At 40.7% G+C, this 17268-nt stretch overlaps 1 protein-coding gene across 2 annotated transcripts in view; it reads right to left on the reverse strand.

The window, feature by feature from the left end:
* Window positions 1–17268, reverse strand: part of dicer1 (dicer 1, ribonuclease type III) — a 38588-nt gene that overhangs the window by 15632 nt on the left and 5688 nt on the right. For both annotated transcript variants that reach the window (XM_088316896.1, XM_088316978.1), the window contains exons 8-24: window positions 17013–17181; window positions 16039–16511; window positions 15704–15836; window positions 14012–14254; window positions 13152–13306; window positions 12930–13062; window positions 12769–12844; window positions 12547–12686; window positions 11826–12005; window positions 9994–10207; window positions 7617–7770; window positions 4593–4775; window positions 3976–4081; window positions 3690–3865; window positions 1952–2639; window positions 1151–1303; window positions 163–786 (exon numbers count right to left, since the gene is read on the reverse strand). In XM_088316896.1, the coding sequence (XP_088173022.1) occupies window positions 163–786; window positions 1151–1303; window positions 1952–2639; window positions 3690–3865; window positions 3976–4081; window positions 4593–4775; window positions 7617–7770; window positions 9994–10207; window positions 11826–12005; window positions 12547–12686; window positions 12769–12844; window positions 12930–13062; window positions 13152–13306; window positions 14012–14254; window positions 15704–15836; window positions 16039–16511; window positions 17013–17181 (4000 nt within the window). The remainder of the gene's footprint in view (window positions 1–162; window positions 787–1150; window positions 1304–1951; window positions 2640–3689; window positions 3866–3975; window positions 4082–4592; window positions 4776–7616; window positions 7771–9993; window positions 10208–11825; window positions 12006–12546; window positions 12687–12768; window positions 12845–12929; window positions 13063–13151; window positions 13307–14011; window positions 14255–15703; window positions 15837–16038; window positions 16512–17012; window positions 17182–17268) is intronic.

A 17268-nucleotide genomic window follows, 5' to 3' on the forward strand; every position in this document is an offset into this window, starting at 1 on the left:
ACAGCGAGCCTTCTCAGACAGAGACAGTGTCACCAACAATTATGGCTATGCAGGTACATACAGTATTTCATTATTGGTCATTCCGTTATAAATGAGTAAGTTACACACAAGTTTGGAATTCATGCTGTAAGTAGAAATGCAAGAAATATAGAGTCATCTCACCTTCAAGCCCAATGAGCACAGGAACATCTGGGCAGCTCTCTCTCCACAGCTGGTCAGATAGCAACCAAGCAGAGCCTCAACACAGTCAGCAATGCTCTTATCCGCTATGCACTGTTCTGTGTGCAAGTCGTAAGAGATTGACTGCTTTCCAAGCTCGGTGCCGTAGTTCTCCTCTGACGGATTCCAAAAACCCACCACAAAGTCATCCTCCTCACCAGCCTTGCTGGGGTCCAGGTAGCACATTGCATCCCATGAGCTGTAGTCAAAGTCCTCAGCTGAAGATAGAGTGGGGATTGGCTCCGGGTGGTGCTGGGCAGAGGGATATGGGTTTTTCTTTGGGGCCTTCCATTCATATGGCGTCTCCATGGATGGTGATGGGCTTGAGGGAGTGGTCAGAGAGGGTGGGTAGCTGCTCAGAGAGATCTTTTTACCGAATGCACCAGATCCTAACAGCATATTGTCGATGAATTTGATGTGTTCCTTGTAGTACTCCAGGTCATCCTCCATGTTGACCTCATCTTTTGGCTCATCCTTTAAAAGCACGTCTTTCTCATCATTGACTTTGTTCCCCTCTTCACCACAGTCATTACCAGAACGCCCATTAGACAGAAGCTCTTCTTTGGCCTAAGTGAAGGAAGGTGGAAAGAGTACATGAATAAAAAAAATATATAACATTGTTTATTTAATTATTATTTTTTTAATTATTAAAACAATCGAGGTGCGTAGACCTGAATATGATATACAACTTAATTATCTAGGACAAATGGTTCAGTGGTAGACAGTCTTGTTTTCATCAACAATGACGACAAAAATATTTCGTTAACGCAGAACTTTTCTCTTGGAAGGACTGGACATGAATTGACTCTCTGTCACGCTCATAATATCTCTCTGTCTCGCGCCCTCTCGGTCTCTCACCCTCTCCCACTACCCTTCTCAGGATTCATTCAATCGATTGAATGGAAAATATACCAGTATGGAATCCACTGACCTCATCTGAATCCAATTTGTCGGCAATGGTCTTGTCCTGGTTGACCACATAGCCAGGAGGCAGCCAGTTGACTGGGGGATCAAAGATGGACACCACCATCCTGCTGGGAAGTCCTTTCTTCTTCCCTAAGCGGTAGAGGTTACAGTTGCTCACCTAAAAAATTGTTTAGACAGGAGAAAGCATGTCATTAAGAGAACATGTCTTTTACAGTAACTGTAGTATACCATTTCATTTCTTCTGATATTGTGTGATATATGTACACACACATGAAATGTAATCCATCTGTAAAAGTGACACCACCATTCTGAGGATATTGCTAGACCAAAGGTATATAACAGGACATAAATGAGTCCACTTATACGCTTCAAACAGACCAGGCTTTGACTTTGTCTGGGAATTGGTTGTGTTGAACAAGCTTGAATAAACTTGTCCAAAAATACTTTGATAGGATCAGCAATGTAATTAACTACAAAGATACAGGACAAGGATAATTGTTTTACTGTGACCCAAAAGATTTTTAACAAACAGCTACAGCAAATTGCAAAGATACAAAGTAGAAAGGCTTGTGTTATTAAAGCACATAGAACACAGGTGTCCGTGATGGGACCAAAGTACTTCAATTTATCAACTACTATCGTATCTGAGTTTTCGGATCATTCAGTTTTCTAAATTTTGGATGAAACAGGGATAAAACAATCATTATTTTACTATAAAAAAAAAAGAAAATACATCAACTCAAGTAAAAAAAAAAAAAAAAAGAACAATTCATTGATTAATCTCAATTGTAATTATGGGACTCACCTTCTTGCTGCGCATGTAGCTGAGCCGGCCCTCGTGGGCATCAGGGTAGGTGCAAAATAGATAGGTGGTGATGGCATGTTTGAGGAACGAATCACCCAGCATTTCCAGCCGCTCTAGGTTGAAACCATCACTGGCATTGGAAAGGGTCAAGGCCTGGAGGATAAGCCCTGGGTTGGGCCCCAGCCTTTTTATAGTGTCTCCTGCCACTTGGCTGGGATGCAGGACAGCAGAAAGATTATGTGAAGGTGCTTTGTGACCATTGGGACCCTCTTCGGCCTTACTGGAGGCTGAGGTAGCATTTTTTCTGTGGCCCGAGTCCCTTCCTAGTGTGCATTCATCTCTATGCTGTGGAGGACATGTGCTAGGAGTCTTCGAGCTGTGAGAGGGCTGCACAGGAACTGAGGTAGGGATTTGCATTGTTACAGGGCTAAGCAGTTCAAGAAAGCTACACTGGGAGCATTGGCAATTTTGTTGGCGACTGTGCTCTTCTTCTGAGAGAATATTGCCACCATTGCAAGGATTGAGAGTAGATCTGTTTGCAAAGTTCTTGTCACAACTGTGACTGTCATCCATTAATGAAATTGAATCAGGTGACTCGTGCTTACTTTGAATGTCATTATCCTCAAGTAATGAGATGAATATTTTGTTGTCAATTGATTTCTTCCATCCAAAGTCCAAGTTTGGATACCTGTCAGATAAAAAAGATTTGCTAAAACAAAACAATATTTCTTTGAAATAAGTAGGCATTCAGGTTACGAAACAATTGTTTACCTTCACATTGTTCACAGGCCGAGCATTAAACTGAGTAACAAAAAATATTTGAAACATGACTTGGTGTGATAACGAAAGGCAAAATGTTATGTTCTATAAAGAACGACATGACTGTCGTCACTGGAAAGTTACATGACAAGCTGCATTGGTTCCAGTCTGCAATATACATGTATTTTTTTATGTTACCAAAAGCATTCTAATTAGTATCAATTCATTGGAAGCTGTTTAGCTACCGCTATTATTTCAATGTTTTCAGTTTTTGCCGAGGGATTGTTTCCTTTTTTTTTGCCTTCATTAAATTTATAGAGAATAATGGGCCTGTTTTGTCAGGCACAGTTTGTTGCAAACACAGTACTTGTTACAGCCAAGTACAAAGTGCTTTGCAAGTATATCTTGCATCACTGTAAACCTTCACATCGTATGGAACTACAGTATTCCAAATGAGACAACTATAAATCAGCAAATATGGTCATGATGTTGCGCTCACAAAAAGGGTGCGAGCGAGGAAATCCTGTGCGGTATGATCAATTGAAAAAGTTGGTAGCGCCAGTGCAAAAGTTAGTGGAGAGCCCTGTTATGATATGAAGCAGACTTAAGGTTTCATTACACCTGCACCGACTGCGACAACGCGGAAGTCACAACAGCAATACGACACACAGTTTGCCTTTTTACCTGCGCGCAACCCACATGCCATGTTTTGAAAATGTGTGGCAGTTTCACTCCAAGTGCGAGGCTGTCGTTACGGCTGACTTTGACTAAGACACCACGGGGTGGAGTTTCGCCTGCATTTTCTTTCCTATTCTGGTGGCCGTTTTTAGTCTGACAAACAACTAACAAAGCAGTCACGGTTTGGTGATGCAATGTGTCCGTTGTCGCCCGTGAGTGCGTCAGAGTGCTTCAGACCAATTGCTTTGTTGTTCTTTCATTGGGTCTAGACTATAAACATTGTTGTGTTCTAGTTTAATACCTGAAATCAGGAGGAAGGATTTGTGATCCAACTCCAGCTTCACCGGCTGTTTGGGATCTGAGTTCCTCTGCTGTCAAGAGGCAGTGAAGACGATAGAGGATGCTCGGTAAACACACTGCCTTCCTCCAAAGAGATGCTGGGATGGGGTGGATGGCACAAAGCTCTGGAACCAAGATCTGGAAAATACAACACTCCTTACATGGTCTGATCAAATAATAATGACCAACTGATAGAAATGTATATAGTGTTTTAAAGATGGGGTAAAAAAAAAAATAAAACACATTACCTGTTTATTCTGGAGACTTTCCCATTTTGCTTTCCTCTTTTCGGCACTGCTGAGAGGCAGTGCTTTGCCTTTTTGGTTTAGATGACGAGGTGTTAAGAGATTCAGTCTGTAAGCACAAGACAAGAAATATATTTACACACACACACACACACATACATGCATAAACAAAGGGTGTCACAATATCAATTCTTTTATGCGACTTCAAAAGTACATCACAATCTTGATGATCACAATCATTGGGAAGGATCCACTACTCCAAACCCCCACCCCCGACGCACACAAATTTATAATAACGTCATATTCAATTGAGATCCGCAGCCCAGGCACTTGCAACATGGAGGAAGAGAAAGCTTGACCAGCGGAATCTCTGTGGATTGTTGTCGTGTCAGGCGGGGTTGGCAGCGGACGTAACATGAACAGCGGATGCAACATAAAAGAGGCGATACCTCGTCGGGCAATTTGGATAAACAGAACTGTTTCAGTTTATTAACCATGAAAATGAAACCTGCTACACACTGCACACTTGAGGCTAATCACAGCGAAAGTAAAGTATCATTGCCAGTTAATTACGTCCAGTAATACGCAGAGTTGCAGACAACAATGTACAGACTACTAACCTGGATGAGGTATGGTCAACATCCAAGAGTGGCTGATTCAGGTTTGACAGGTCCAGGTTGTACTTGGTTTTGTAGTACTCAGCAAATGTCTCATATTCGGGTGAAGGAAACTTGCTGAGAGGTGTGAGGTCTGTGTACACATCAGCGACATAAAAGCGATGAGGCTGGTCAAAATTACGGTACCTGAGAGAGGATGAGCAAAAAAGGATTATGTATGTACATGTATTTCAGCTGTTGGTCTATCTGATTCTGTTGGTATTCAGACATCCACAAAGTAAAGTGACTTGACGTATGAAACAAAGAAAAATAATTCACACTTCAGTCCACCTTTGAGAAAGCTGCAACAATACAAGTCCACTCAGAACAGTGAATGGTAATTGAAGACAAAGAAACGTAGGCGAATGCCCATCCATTTAGAGGCAAACAAACATTTTGACACCATTTATGAAAATGCCCAAGAGTAAAGCTTGTTTTAGATCGTCTGACAATTGACATCATTTGTAATATATAACAGTGTTATAAGAGGGGGCTTCTTAACCCGTTTGACCTCAAAACCCAACTTTCCTTGTGCAGTGATCAGATGCCCTTTAGAAGATACAATGTTGTGGTTCAACTGCTCTCATTTGTGATTTGATTATTGAATCTCTCATTTCTCTTGTAGTTTATCAATCTAAAAACCTTCTCATTTAAATGACATATTTGATCATCACAAAGACGTGCAATGTAATTTCCGGACTTCAAAGTGCACCTGATTAAAAGTTGCAACAGCTAAATTTAGCCCTGAAAACACATTTGTACATATCGTATATTGGATGCTTTGCTTCATTAGCTGCAGGTCTCTGCATTATAACGTGACATCTTTTCAAAAATGAGGTCACTGAAGGATTTTTAAAAAAAAAAAAACTTATTTACCTTAAACACCGGGAGACACATTTTTCTCAAACAATGCTGAACAAAGCTAGTTTCACAATAGCGTCACAGAAACTTTCTCAGTCTTGTTGTCACACATAGCAAATTTGCTGATGAGTGTGGAAGGTGGTCTTGAAACAGTCTACCATCATCCCGGCCCCCAAGAAACATTCAACAGTAGAACCAAATGACTCCAGGCCTGTAGCTCTGACGTGGTAATGAAGTCCTTCTAATGCATTGTCTTGGACTTCCTAAAGACCATCTGCCCCCTTTTGGACCCCCTGCTGTTTGCCCACCGGGCAAAGAGGTTGGCGGATGACGCACTCAATATGGGGCTGGACTACATCCTGAAACACCTCAACAGCAGAAGGACCTACGCGAAAATCCTGTTTGTGGACTTCAGCTCTGCGTTCAATACCATCATCCCAGACCTCCTCTCCGCCAAGCTTCTCCAGCTCAATGTGTCTCCCGCCATTTGACAATGGATCCACAGCTTCCTGACAGGCAGGACACAACAGGTGAGACTATGCAACACGGCATCAGCACTGGGGTTCCTCAAGGATGCGTCCTCTCTTCGCCGCTCTTCTCCTTCTACACGAACGCCTGCACTTCAATGCACCCAGCTGTCAAACTGCTGAAGTTTGTAGACAACACCACCGTCACCAGATGATCGTTGACTACAGGAAACATCCTTCGCTACAGCTGCCTCTCACATTGCCAAACTGTCCTCTGTCAACTGTCGAGACAGTAAAATTCCAGGGAATTACAGTCTCAGGACCTGAAATGGAAGGCCAACATCAACACCATCTAGTAAAAGTCCCGGCAAAGGATGTACTTTCTGAGGATGCTGAGGTAGCACGGCCTGCCACAGGAGTTGTTGAGACAGTGTCATGTCTTTGTTTATCGTAGTTACCTGTTACTCTAATACGAGTGTAGCTCATACCAGCGGACACAAATTCCTTGTGTATTTTACATACGAGGCCAATAAAAACAATTCTGATTCATCCCGTGTCGGTGCAGTCTTCGGAAACCCATTTGTTACGCGTTTGGAAGACGCAGGGGAGAGCCATGGCTGGAGTTACTTTCATCCAAGATAATGCCAATGATGGTTGATTATAGAGCGATTATTGAGCTGTTAATATTGGATAAAAATGGTGGGATCCAGAGTAATAAAAATCTCAAGAAACATTTTGTGGTGCGCGTGCAAGTTTTTCTCAGAATGACCAACTGCCCTGTGTCAACTGTCGAGAACTTCATGTTCCTGGGAATCACAGTCTCTCAGCATCTGAAATGGGAGGCCAACATCATATCCACCATGAAAAGGGCCCAGCAGAAGATGAACGTCCTGAGGCTGTTGAGGAAGCACGGCCTGCTACGGGAGCTGCTGAGGTAGTTCTGTACAATGACAATAAAGGGATTTCTAATTCTAATTCTAATTCTAATTCTAATTCTACACACCCTCGAGGACTTGCACACCTCAATAACCAAGACCCTCGAGGGTAGAGAAAAATCTCTTGGACTCCCAACACCCGGGCCACCACCTCTCCAGCTCCTCCCCTCAGGTAGGCGCTATTGCACACTATTGTAGGCACACCATTCAAACAGCTTCTTCCCTATTGCCACTAACTCTCTAGAGAGTTGACTCAAACTCTATAGTGGCACTTTGCAAACGGTTGTCAACTGTGCATACCCTTGGGAGAGTATTACCGCATGGATCATTTTAGCTTGAGCTCTCTACAACTGTAACACTAACTGCAACTGTTGTTGATCAATATTCCACAGCCCTGCCATTTTAAAGTGCTCAAGGACTTTCTGCATGATTAAACAACCAAATATTGACCATGGACAACCCGTTTTAAAAATTGCCATGGTAAACCATGGTGTAAAATCCTTCCCTTAAACCTTGAAGATGCTGCTAACGCAAGCCTTTATTAAACCACCCACGGCTCATTATGGAAAAAACTAATAGTTGCTGCCCCCTTCAATATGATCTCAGGATAAATAAAAACCCCAATTTAAAAGCCATTTTAAATGAAAAGGTGACATGACATATACAATCTCTGCAATAGCAGAAGGCCCATGAATCCTATGCAACTCCCCACTCTTCCCAAGTACCTTGGAATGATGACAGCATCCTGGTAATCCTCCAACTTGAAGGTAAATGGGTTTTGTTTGGTGTAATGAGTAGTAGGAATGCCAGTTCGGGCCTCAGACTTTTCAATGTCCTCCATGAACTTGAAGTCCATATCAAGCGTGTTGGAATCTCCAACTACAAAAAGAGATGAAAAAGAATGGAACATATTCTGTTATCTATAATCATGTTAACCGTTAGGGATTCATACATCTATCTTGCAGGTAGGGCTGGGCGATAAACCGAAAATGTACCGTTACCGAAATTTATTACAATGACCGAAACCATTTTGCCCATGACGGTAAATTTGGTGTTTAAAAAAAAAAAGAAAAGCCTTATCTGTCTGCCGCAATGTTCATGCCCCTTTAAGGCAACTACGGCGCCTCTAGTCACGTGACTCCACCCGTCTGATCGGGAAAGAAAACAGACGTCGCTGTCGTAGCTGGCGATTCAAATCCAGAAGCTTGTTCACCACCCACAACACAACCATGCTGTGCTGAAAGTTCAAAGTGAGAAGCAAGGTTCGACAAGTGACAACAGCCCATTAACGGAGGCAACACCATACGAGAGAACGTCTCAGAGGTGGACGCGATAGCCTAGCTCATAGCTAAAGATAAAGCTCCTCTAGTTACAGTGGTGCGCACAGGATTTAAACGCTTCATGAAAGCCGTATTTCCCGATATGGACTACATCGGGCCGAGAGCTTAAACATGTCAAGCATTTTGCATCTACAGCCGACTTGTGGTCGGGTCGCAACATGGATCCCTGATTGAGCCTGACTGTGCATTACATAGACGACAAGTGGCGACTGCGCAGCAGAGTACTCGAGACGGCACATTTTCCCCGATTGACATTTTCTTTCATTTTATTTAGCATATTTTTTATTTGGCATTATTTACATCATGACAGCATCTTGGCGCAATCTATTTGCAGAAAAAGATTTTGCAAGAGGTACCCTTTTTCTTTGTGACATTGTTCAAGTCATGCAAAGCAAGCTATTTGGAATGTTTATACAAATGATTTTTGTACTTTTGTTTTTCATTGAAAGTAATGTGTACCAGTTGGTCAATAAAAAAAACTGTCAATATGCATTTCCTGCATTTATTTTGAATTTAGTCATTATCGAGGTAAAATTGCTCAATTTCTCGCGATATTGGTTTGAGGTCATATCGCCCAGCCCTACTTGAAGGTACAACTCAATACTTGTTGCACTTAAAGTAACCATGTGCACCAAATGTAATTTTCCCTCACGAGATGAATAAAGCATCACATTTCAAGTTCAAGACTTTTGGCTTTAGATAAGATGTCAGGTCGCCATGGTCAACAGGGTTGAAAGAAGAAGGGCCACTGAGAACAAACACTATAACTTCTGTCCTCTTTTCATTGAAATTGAAAAAATTAAGTGATAGAGATTTCGATTTCCTCTAGACAGGACAAAAGTGGTCTCAAAGAGAGAGAGAGCGTCTTTTTTGCTCAGTGGGATATACATCTGACTGTCATCCACATAGCAATGTGGAGTGCGCATGCGTTGAATGAGGACTGCGTATGTGAACAAGGAGCCAAGGAGAACTAGCAGGTGCTAAGTAGAGAGTTGAACAACAAGTCTGTATATATAACTTAAATACCTTACCAATGACAACATAGGAAACCAACCCACTATAACGTGATGTCGCATTGCTTGCAGAATAAATGGACCAAGTAGCTATTCTCATCGTGCATCGAATTTAAAACAAATTCGCGAAGCTCATAACCGCAGCCTATATATTTTACCATTCGTCCAGTCTTGATGTGTCGAGTCTCCACTCAATGTAATTAGGTAATTGAGCCGTTCAAACTGTTATGAAAAACAGATACAGGTCGCGTACGGGCAAAAAAAAAAAAAAATCGAACTGACTCGAATTTGCCTGCAGTGTCAAGCTAAAATATCGGACGCGGCACGGCCATCGTAAAGTCGAAACCTCATAGGTTGAGTACGTCGTAACTCGAGGACTTCCGATACTTCAGGTTTCTCCCATGAGTTGGAGGGCATGTGATATTTTCCGCCTCAAGGTCAGTCTTTGCGCCAATGACTGTTCTCTCAGCAGTCAGTCAGCTAACTTGTCGAGTTTAGCTGCACAAGTGATCAGAGGTCATTAGCTCAGGAAGCAAACAAAACAGAATTAATTTCTTTGAAACTTAAATCAATTTCCAATATTGAAGCATTCATTTAAACCGGCCTAAAACCAATGCTAACCAATTACTTATAGTAATTGCCGCAAGAACCTTTTTGGACGCTAATTCTAAATACACACACACACACCCACACAATATTCAAGCCACCCACTTGAAATAGCAACACTTTCTGAGTACACATCTACTCACCAACATTGAGAGGTAGAACACAGTAAGCAGACTCAGCAAGTGTAGGCTTGAACTCCAATGCAGGTTTCTCTAAGCGAAGAATATGGGAGAAGATGTACTGGTGCAGGCGAATGATAAGGTCAAGCTCGGTGGCGGTGAGGTTGAAGCCAGACTTCTGTAGCTCAATGGAGATTGTCACCTCACCCGAGCGAGTGTAGACTGGAAAATGGGGGATCTGTTGTGAGGAGATACAATAATAAACTTATACATCTATGTAATAACTTGGGAAAGAGGTGGGAAAAAAGGTTTCTTATGGCTAACTAGTATGCCAATAAGAGACTAGACTGCACCAAAGTGAACAGTCCGACTTGTAATTAATATTTTTGGAACATGATCAAATGTTACCACAATTGCCAGACAACAAAACACACCTGATTAAAAGCTGCAACAGCTAAATTTAGCAATGAAACCCAAATATTGGACATTATTGGATATTTGCAAAGAAAGATGTCACACAGATGGATGGAATACACAATAGCATCCACACATCCATGCGCATTGCTATGCACACACACAGACACGCACACACACGCACGGCTCCCTCTCGGGCAGCCTGCTCCTCCCTCGTGTGTGCACTACAACCATAAATAGCTGATGAATATTCACTCGGACATTCTAATTGGCCCACTGTGACGTTTTCTGTAATTTCATCGCTTTGATGTGACGAAACTATGGGTAAATTTCTTGATGGCTTTAAGCTCCTCAGTGAAAATTTCTTTAAAAAAAAGCCACATCATATTAAAAGACGCAGGGTTTGATGCATGTCAAAAAAGAAGCAGTTCATAGACCAGAAAATACAGTAATCAATTATTCCACAGGTATTATAAAACACAATTATGGCAGCATTTCACAGGTTTTTGAATTAAGATGGTAACAAAAACTAACGTGCACATTTAAAAAGCCAAATAATCTCTGTCGAAATCTATGCAATGAATATCTCGCAAATGGACATCTCCTCGACACTTGGGTGAATGTATAGTTGTGCAGTGAATATCCCACAAATGTATGTCTCCGCAGTCCCAAGACTGCTCAGTTCAGACCTCCACATGATATCTGTTCGTGCCAAAATTTAGAAGCAAAAAAAAATCAAGACAAATCACTTTGCTTTGACGGGGACAGCTAATTCTCAGTAAAGTACAGATCTGTGATAAGGAGACTTACTTTGTCACCTCAGAAGCCTCTACAAACAATTTTTGTGTACTCAAACCCTTCTTGGCCACATAGTCTGACAACTTCTTGTTTTGAAGTCAGAAAACACCTCATAAACCTCTCAAACAAATTGCATCTCACAGCAGGACTCCGGCTCTGATGACAACTCGGCATAGCTGGACCAAGAGTGACATCAAGGGACGGACATGGGAACTGCAGCTACGATATCTATGCAGTTGTATACATCCATATGACACTGAAATGAAATATCTATGAATGTATTCTTGTGTAACATTGTACAGTGCTTATCCTGCTAACTGGTTATTTATTTTAATATTAACTGTGTTATTTAATATTGTTGTACATTTTTTGTACTGTTGAATAAAAATGTTTGAAAAAAATGTGGGGTAAACATTAATAAAATGTTGAATTCCACTATAATTATCTTTGGTGTCAGTACCAATGCTTTAAACGTAAAATGTAAAAGCAAAGAAAAATTTATCTTTATGGTGCCACCAACAAACACCCCCACACAGTGGTCGCTGTTCAGGTCCAAATCATTTCTACTAACACAACAGAGACCTTGCAGTGGTTGCTGCTCCGCTCCTAAAAATTAAGTATAGAAGCATTCAACTCTAGCGTACTTGCGGTATGGGTTTAGCGGTCAGGATGCCGAAACACCGGGTGCTGTCCTCTGGTGGGTAAAGCTTCCTTCGGCGGAAGTTGAGCTCATCCGGGAGTGGCGTGCTGAGAACCATCCCAATGACATATAGGTAGTAAGTATGCTGGGGGACAGCAAAACTGTCCTGCAGACACTCTGGTATCTGAAGATCAGAGAGAAGGGACAGAGAATTTACAATTAGATGCCAAATAACGCAATAATCACACACTAGTTTTTCAAATTTTTTTTTGGAACCATCATTGTTGTTTTATGACTTATTTTAGCTCCATGCACAGTACACTTTGTAAGCAACGGTGGCTGTTTTAAAGTGCTCTAAAAATACAGTTGAGTTGAGAGGAGAATTTGCACACCACTTGCACCCCTGGTAGTATTCAACGGAGTTAATATTCTTGCTGCTCCAGCAGCGAACCACAAATGCTAAATCTGTGCAAGACGATATAGTATACCGAGAAGCAGTATCATTTCTACTCTTACATGAACCTCAATTCATTGTTCTTCCAATACAAGTGTAGCGAAATAATACTCTCTTGGAGCGCATGCATTAAAGTTGGCCAACCGTCTTTTTCTATTCTATTCTATTCAAATTTCTATTGAACATTTTATCGGATGCATTTTGTATTGTGTAAGTGATTATGGTGATACATATTGATTCAAGTTCTAGTTCATCCTAATAATTCCCTCACAGCTTTCGGGTAGCACTGTCGCCTCTTTGTCGAGCCAGGCCGGCCAGGAACGCTGGTTTCCTCCTCATCATGAAGGTCCAGCTCTTCCTCGTACTTTACAGTCTCCTTCCCGACCGGCATCAAATGATCATCCAGCTCACCTTAGAAAGATGTTAAAAAAAAGCATAAATAAGGGAAAAACAAGAGCTAAAACAAAGCAGAAATTTGGTTTTCATACTGTACCAATTCGATGGAGTTTCTCACAACAAAGTAGTGCAACAGCTTTCTCTGCCAATCTGGCACAAATCATTTTTGGACCCTGTGAAGATAAATGGCTGAAAGAAATTAGTGTGCTAGCTACAACACAATTTTGGTCTTTAGGGATATAATAGTGGATTCCACACCTTAACAGGCAGTCTTAGTGGGGAGTTGATGGGTAAATGAAGTGTAGACTGGAATCGTCCATCGGGTGTCTCCATAGTTTTACACTTGGGAGCCAAGTGGGTAAAGGGGTCACTGGGCAGCCGTGCACAATACCTGAGCCATTTTAACAAAATGTTTTATTTTTTTTAAATTGTTGTTTGCATGGGTTCGATTTAGGAAACAAAGCAAGCACAAAGTCATACCTGTTAATGTGACCAATAGCCGTATTTATAGTGACCCGGGGACCTCCATCCTCAGATCGAAGCACGTATGGAGGAAGGATGTTGTCATCATCCAACACTTGCTCTCCTTCAAACTCACCAGCCTCCACAGATTTGGAGCACTTGTTCCTCAAGATCTGCTCAGACGAAAAATAATCATCGTCATTCTGGTCTCCATTTTTAAAAGAAAATTCATTTGTATTTATTTATTTTTTAACAATTTCATTTATATTTTTGATTTAAGGATGCAAGGATTTTTTTGATTTAAGGATGTTGAGGCAGACTTGCTGATGGCTGGCGTTAGAGCAGAAAATGCAGAGAAGGAGAGATGAAAGAGTATCTATCATACACTACTATAATTTGTATTTGCAGTTCAAATGCGTGGGTAGGAAGTGAGGAGAGACATTGGCCACGGTAATAATTGCTGACTAAAGCAATTGGCACGATCTGAAACGGAGTGGTTTTCTGTTGCTGGACTTCTATGCTCATCATTAATTGTTCATGCTTGGACAGCAGCTTCCATCAATGAAGCCTGAACTGTTCAAATTAATGTCATTGAAATTTAAATTTAACAAAACGCTATATAATCTTAACTGACACCAGAATAGTAAAACAGCAAATCAAAATTAGTGTCAATTCAATTGAAATAGTAAGAGTAAAACCAAACTAAATTTATTGCAGTTGTTCAAGATGATAATTATCTTGCAAATCACACATAGAAAATGGTCAAACAAAAATCTAAAAAAAATTTATAGGTTTTTATCTTTTGATCTGAAACCTTCTTGAATATACAACAAAAAAACTAATGAATTGTAAATATATATAAACTAGAGAAAGAGTACCTTTTCTATGGCCTTGTAAGTATCAAGATCATTTTCAAAGCATTTGGTCTTGTCAGTGTCAGCCAACATAACGTAGTTGGAGACAGGAGCTCGAGCTCTGCCTTTGGACTGGACATAGGACCTGTATTCAGTTGGCAAGTCAAACCGCACCACCAAGTTACATTTTGGAATGTCCACACCTTCCTCCACAATGCTCGTGGCAATCAGCAGGTTGGTTTCATGGGCTCGGAATTTGCGGAGAACCTAGAAGAGAAAGATGAAAGTCAGTTAGGTACAGCTGAATAAAGTGAAAACAGACAACTGATTTTTTTAAATATTTTAAAACACCAAACCAAGAACCAAGAAACCAACAGGTGACCAGCGCTGGCTAAAAGTTCTTCATGGGTCAAAAAAATTTAATTGAGGTAATCATAAATTATAATTCTACATTGTATCCATTCATGCATTATCTGGAGCGCTTATCCTCATGAGGGTTCCATCTCAGCTGTCATCAGCAACGTAGGCAGGGAACACCCTGAACTGGATGCCAGCCAATCGCAGTCTTGCAATTAATTCCATCCATTAGCCGAACCACTTATCCTCCCAAGGGTCCCTTTAAAATTATATACAATACATGGCTCTACCTAAAAAGAATTACGCAGTCAGAGCAATTTAAATGCTGCCAGTTTGAAATCCCGAGTTTTGACAAAAATATGTTTTGGAACAACTACTTTAGCTATCTTGTAAGGGGGTTGCATGTCTGGCTCTTTAAGTGAGAGAGAGCGCAATAGTTACAACGAAAAAGAGCTGGTCCCGAAAAGAAACTCCACATCCACAATGTGGATTTGGTTTGGCCTTTCCCTGAAGGACACGGCACAAACCATACTTATTTGCAGCGACTCCCTTTGGATGTCAGATGGCAACAAGGCAAATCAGTTTACGTAATCACTTGTGGCAAGAGCACCCAAAACACGACGTTGACCGTCAAACCAAACGGAGATCAGACACACATGAAAGCCAGAGGCAACAGCCAGTGCCAACACAACTCACGGTAACAGTCATTTAACAAAGGCACTCCATATAAAAAAATAAAATAAATTAAAAATTAAAATAAAAAAAAAACAAGCAAGCAAGTGGTGGAAAGAAGTAACTGAGGAAGTGACTTATTACTTTGCTAAATACATAATTCCCGTTAAAACAGTGGAAAGAAAAACGAGGGCTTTGGTGACGTTATGTTAGCTTTTATCTTTACGTTCATGGCACATTTAAGTTAAATTTAAACATGTTCAGAAAGTATAGTTGGCATTAAAACGTTTTCTTATTTTATTTTTTTATTTCAGGGTTAACGTTGAAAATGTAAAAAAAAAAAAGTCCAAATGAGTCTAAATGATAAAATTGTGATTGTGATATTTTTTTTGTAAAAAAAAATATATATATTTCTGCCATATCGCCCACCCCTACTTATATACAATATATAGACATTTTAGTCACAAAAATTGCTCACAGTTTTGTTATTTATTTATTAAACTGAGCTTAACTACGTAATATAAGTGTGATATTGGCCCAAGTTTCAATTCCAGCTGGAATACGAGTCTCAGTTCAACTTTATTAACATTTGTGTTATTATTACTGTAAAACACTGAAAATTAGATGGCACCCAGTAGAATTGAACCAATGCTTGGTTTGCTTGTATTCTGTGCTGTGTATTCATACCTCCTCTTGCTTCCTGAATTCCACCTCCATCTGCTTATTCCGTGGCTGGTTCTTACCAATGCTATGGCCAGTAATAAAGTTGTTGCTGATGTAAGCCAACTCCGGGTCCTGCTTTCCTGCCTCTTTGATAAGACTGAAAATGAAATGTAAAATACCAGAGCAAATATCAATGGTAGTTAAGCTGTGCTACAAAACTGCAGTATCACTAAGTTGAATGATTGTACAGAAAAAAAATCAAATCAGCATTTGTGATGATTTATTGATCATGATCATTGATCATGAGTGCAGAATAGACTGTGTCTCTTACACCAAACAATGGGATACTCTAATCCTACCGATTTAGGACGACCGCAGTGTAACGCCTCTCCACAAAGATAATTCCACATAGAATGTTGGTGAATGGTGAAGGAAAGTTGGCTTCAGGCCTGTCTTTGGTCTCCACCTCTTCATCCTCATCTTCTTCTTCAGAATCACTCCAAGAAACATAGTTGTCCTGATTGCGGTTGTTGTACCACTCTACACTCTCAAACTGTTGCCGCTCAAAGGGCTTGTATTCATGTAGGATCTCCAACAGACGGAGAACCTTTGGTGTGACAAACTTGAGGTCCAAGGAGGCAGGAGAGAAATGTTCTTCACAGAGGGCATGTACTTTTCTGAGAATGGTGTCGGTGAAGAGCAGAAACTTGCGGTTAAGATCCCCCTGTTCATGCTTGATGTACTTCTGTAGCTCACGCACCATGATGCCTGCTGCTTTGTCTGCACACCAGGGCCCCAGCACCTGGAGGACTGCCCAGCAGTCACTTAGGACCTGAACAAGACAAAGAACACGTTAACAATAAATACAATTTGAGTTTACAATAATAGTAAACAAACAAACAAACAAATAAATATAATGTTAAAGGCCCTCAGTTTTTGTTTTTTTTTAAGCGGAATATGTCTCGGAAAAACTGTACTATAAACATCCATTTAACCGCAACGAAAATATTCAATATGCCCTTAAATAAGTACAGTGTAACTTGAATTAGGCATGTTTTGGCCACCGATGTTTAAGAGTTACGCTAATCTGCAGATGAAGAGTAACGTAGCACGTTTGAGTTCCTGAACAATTTGACCCGGTTCACAATGTGTGCGTGCGTTATACAATACAATACAATTTAATTTATATAGCACATTTCACAACAGCTGGAGGAGTAACAAAGCACTTTCCATATGGTGTAACATAAATTAGCGGGAAATTACAACACAAACGCATACACAATAGATATTGGAAGTAAAAGAGTTAAAAGCAACATTATATAATTATTCTGACCTGTCGGGGGACAACTGTAGGACCCCTGTCTTCCCGTGCAATATAAATGTTACAATCATTCAAGAAGTCGAGAGCTTCATCTAACTCCGCTTGTAGACGAGAGGAGAGTCCACTCTTATCCAAATAGGGGCCACAGTCCAGCACAACTTCTCTTGGCTGGGAGGCATATCTGTAATAAGTTGAATAGAAAACGCATTTGATATATTGATAGCGAATACATTAATGCCACACTATTTAATTTTTTCCATAATCTATT

This window comes from Idiotropiscis lumnitzeri, chromosome 1 (assembly GCF_059441095.1).
Source record: "Idiotropiscis lumnitzeri isolate Australia: NSW breed Sydney's pygmy pipehorse chromosome 1, RoL_Ilum_1.0, whole genome shotgun sequence".
Lineage (NCBI taxonomy): Eukaryota > Metazoa > Chordata > Actinopteri > Syngnathiformes > Syngnathidae > Idiotropiscis > Idiotropiscis lumnitzeri.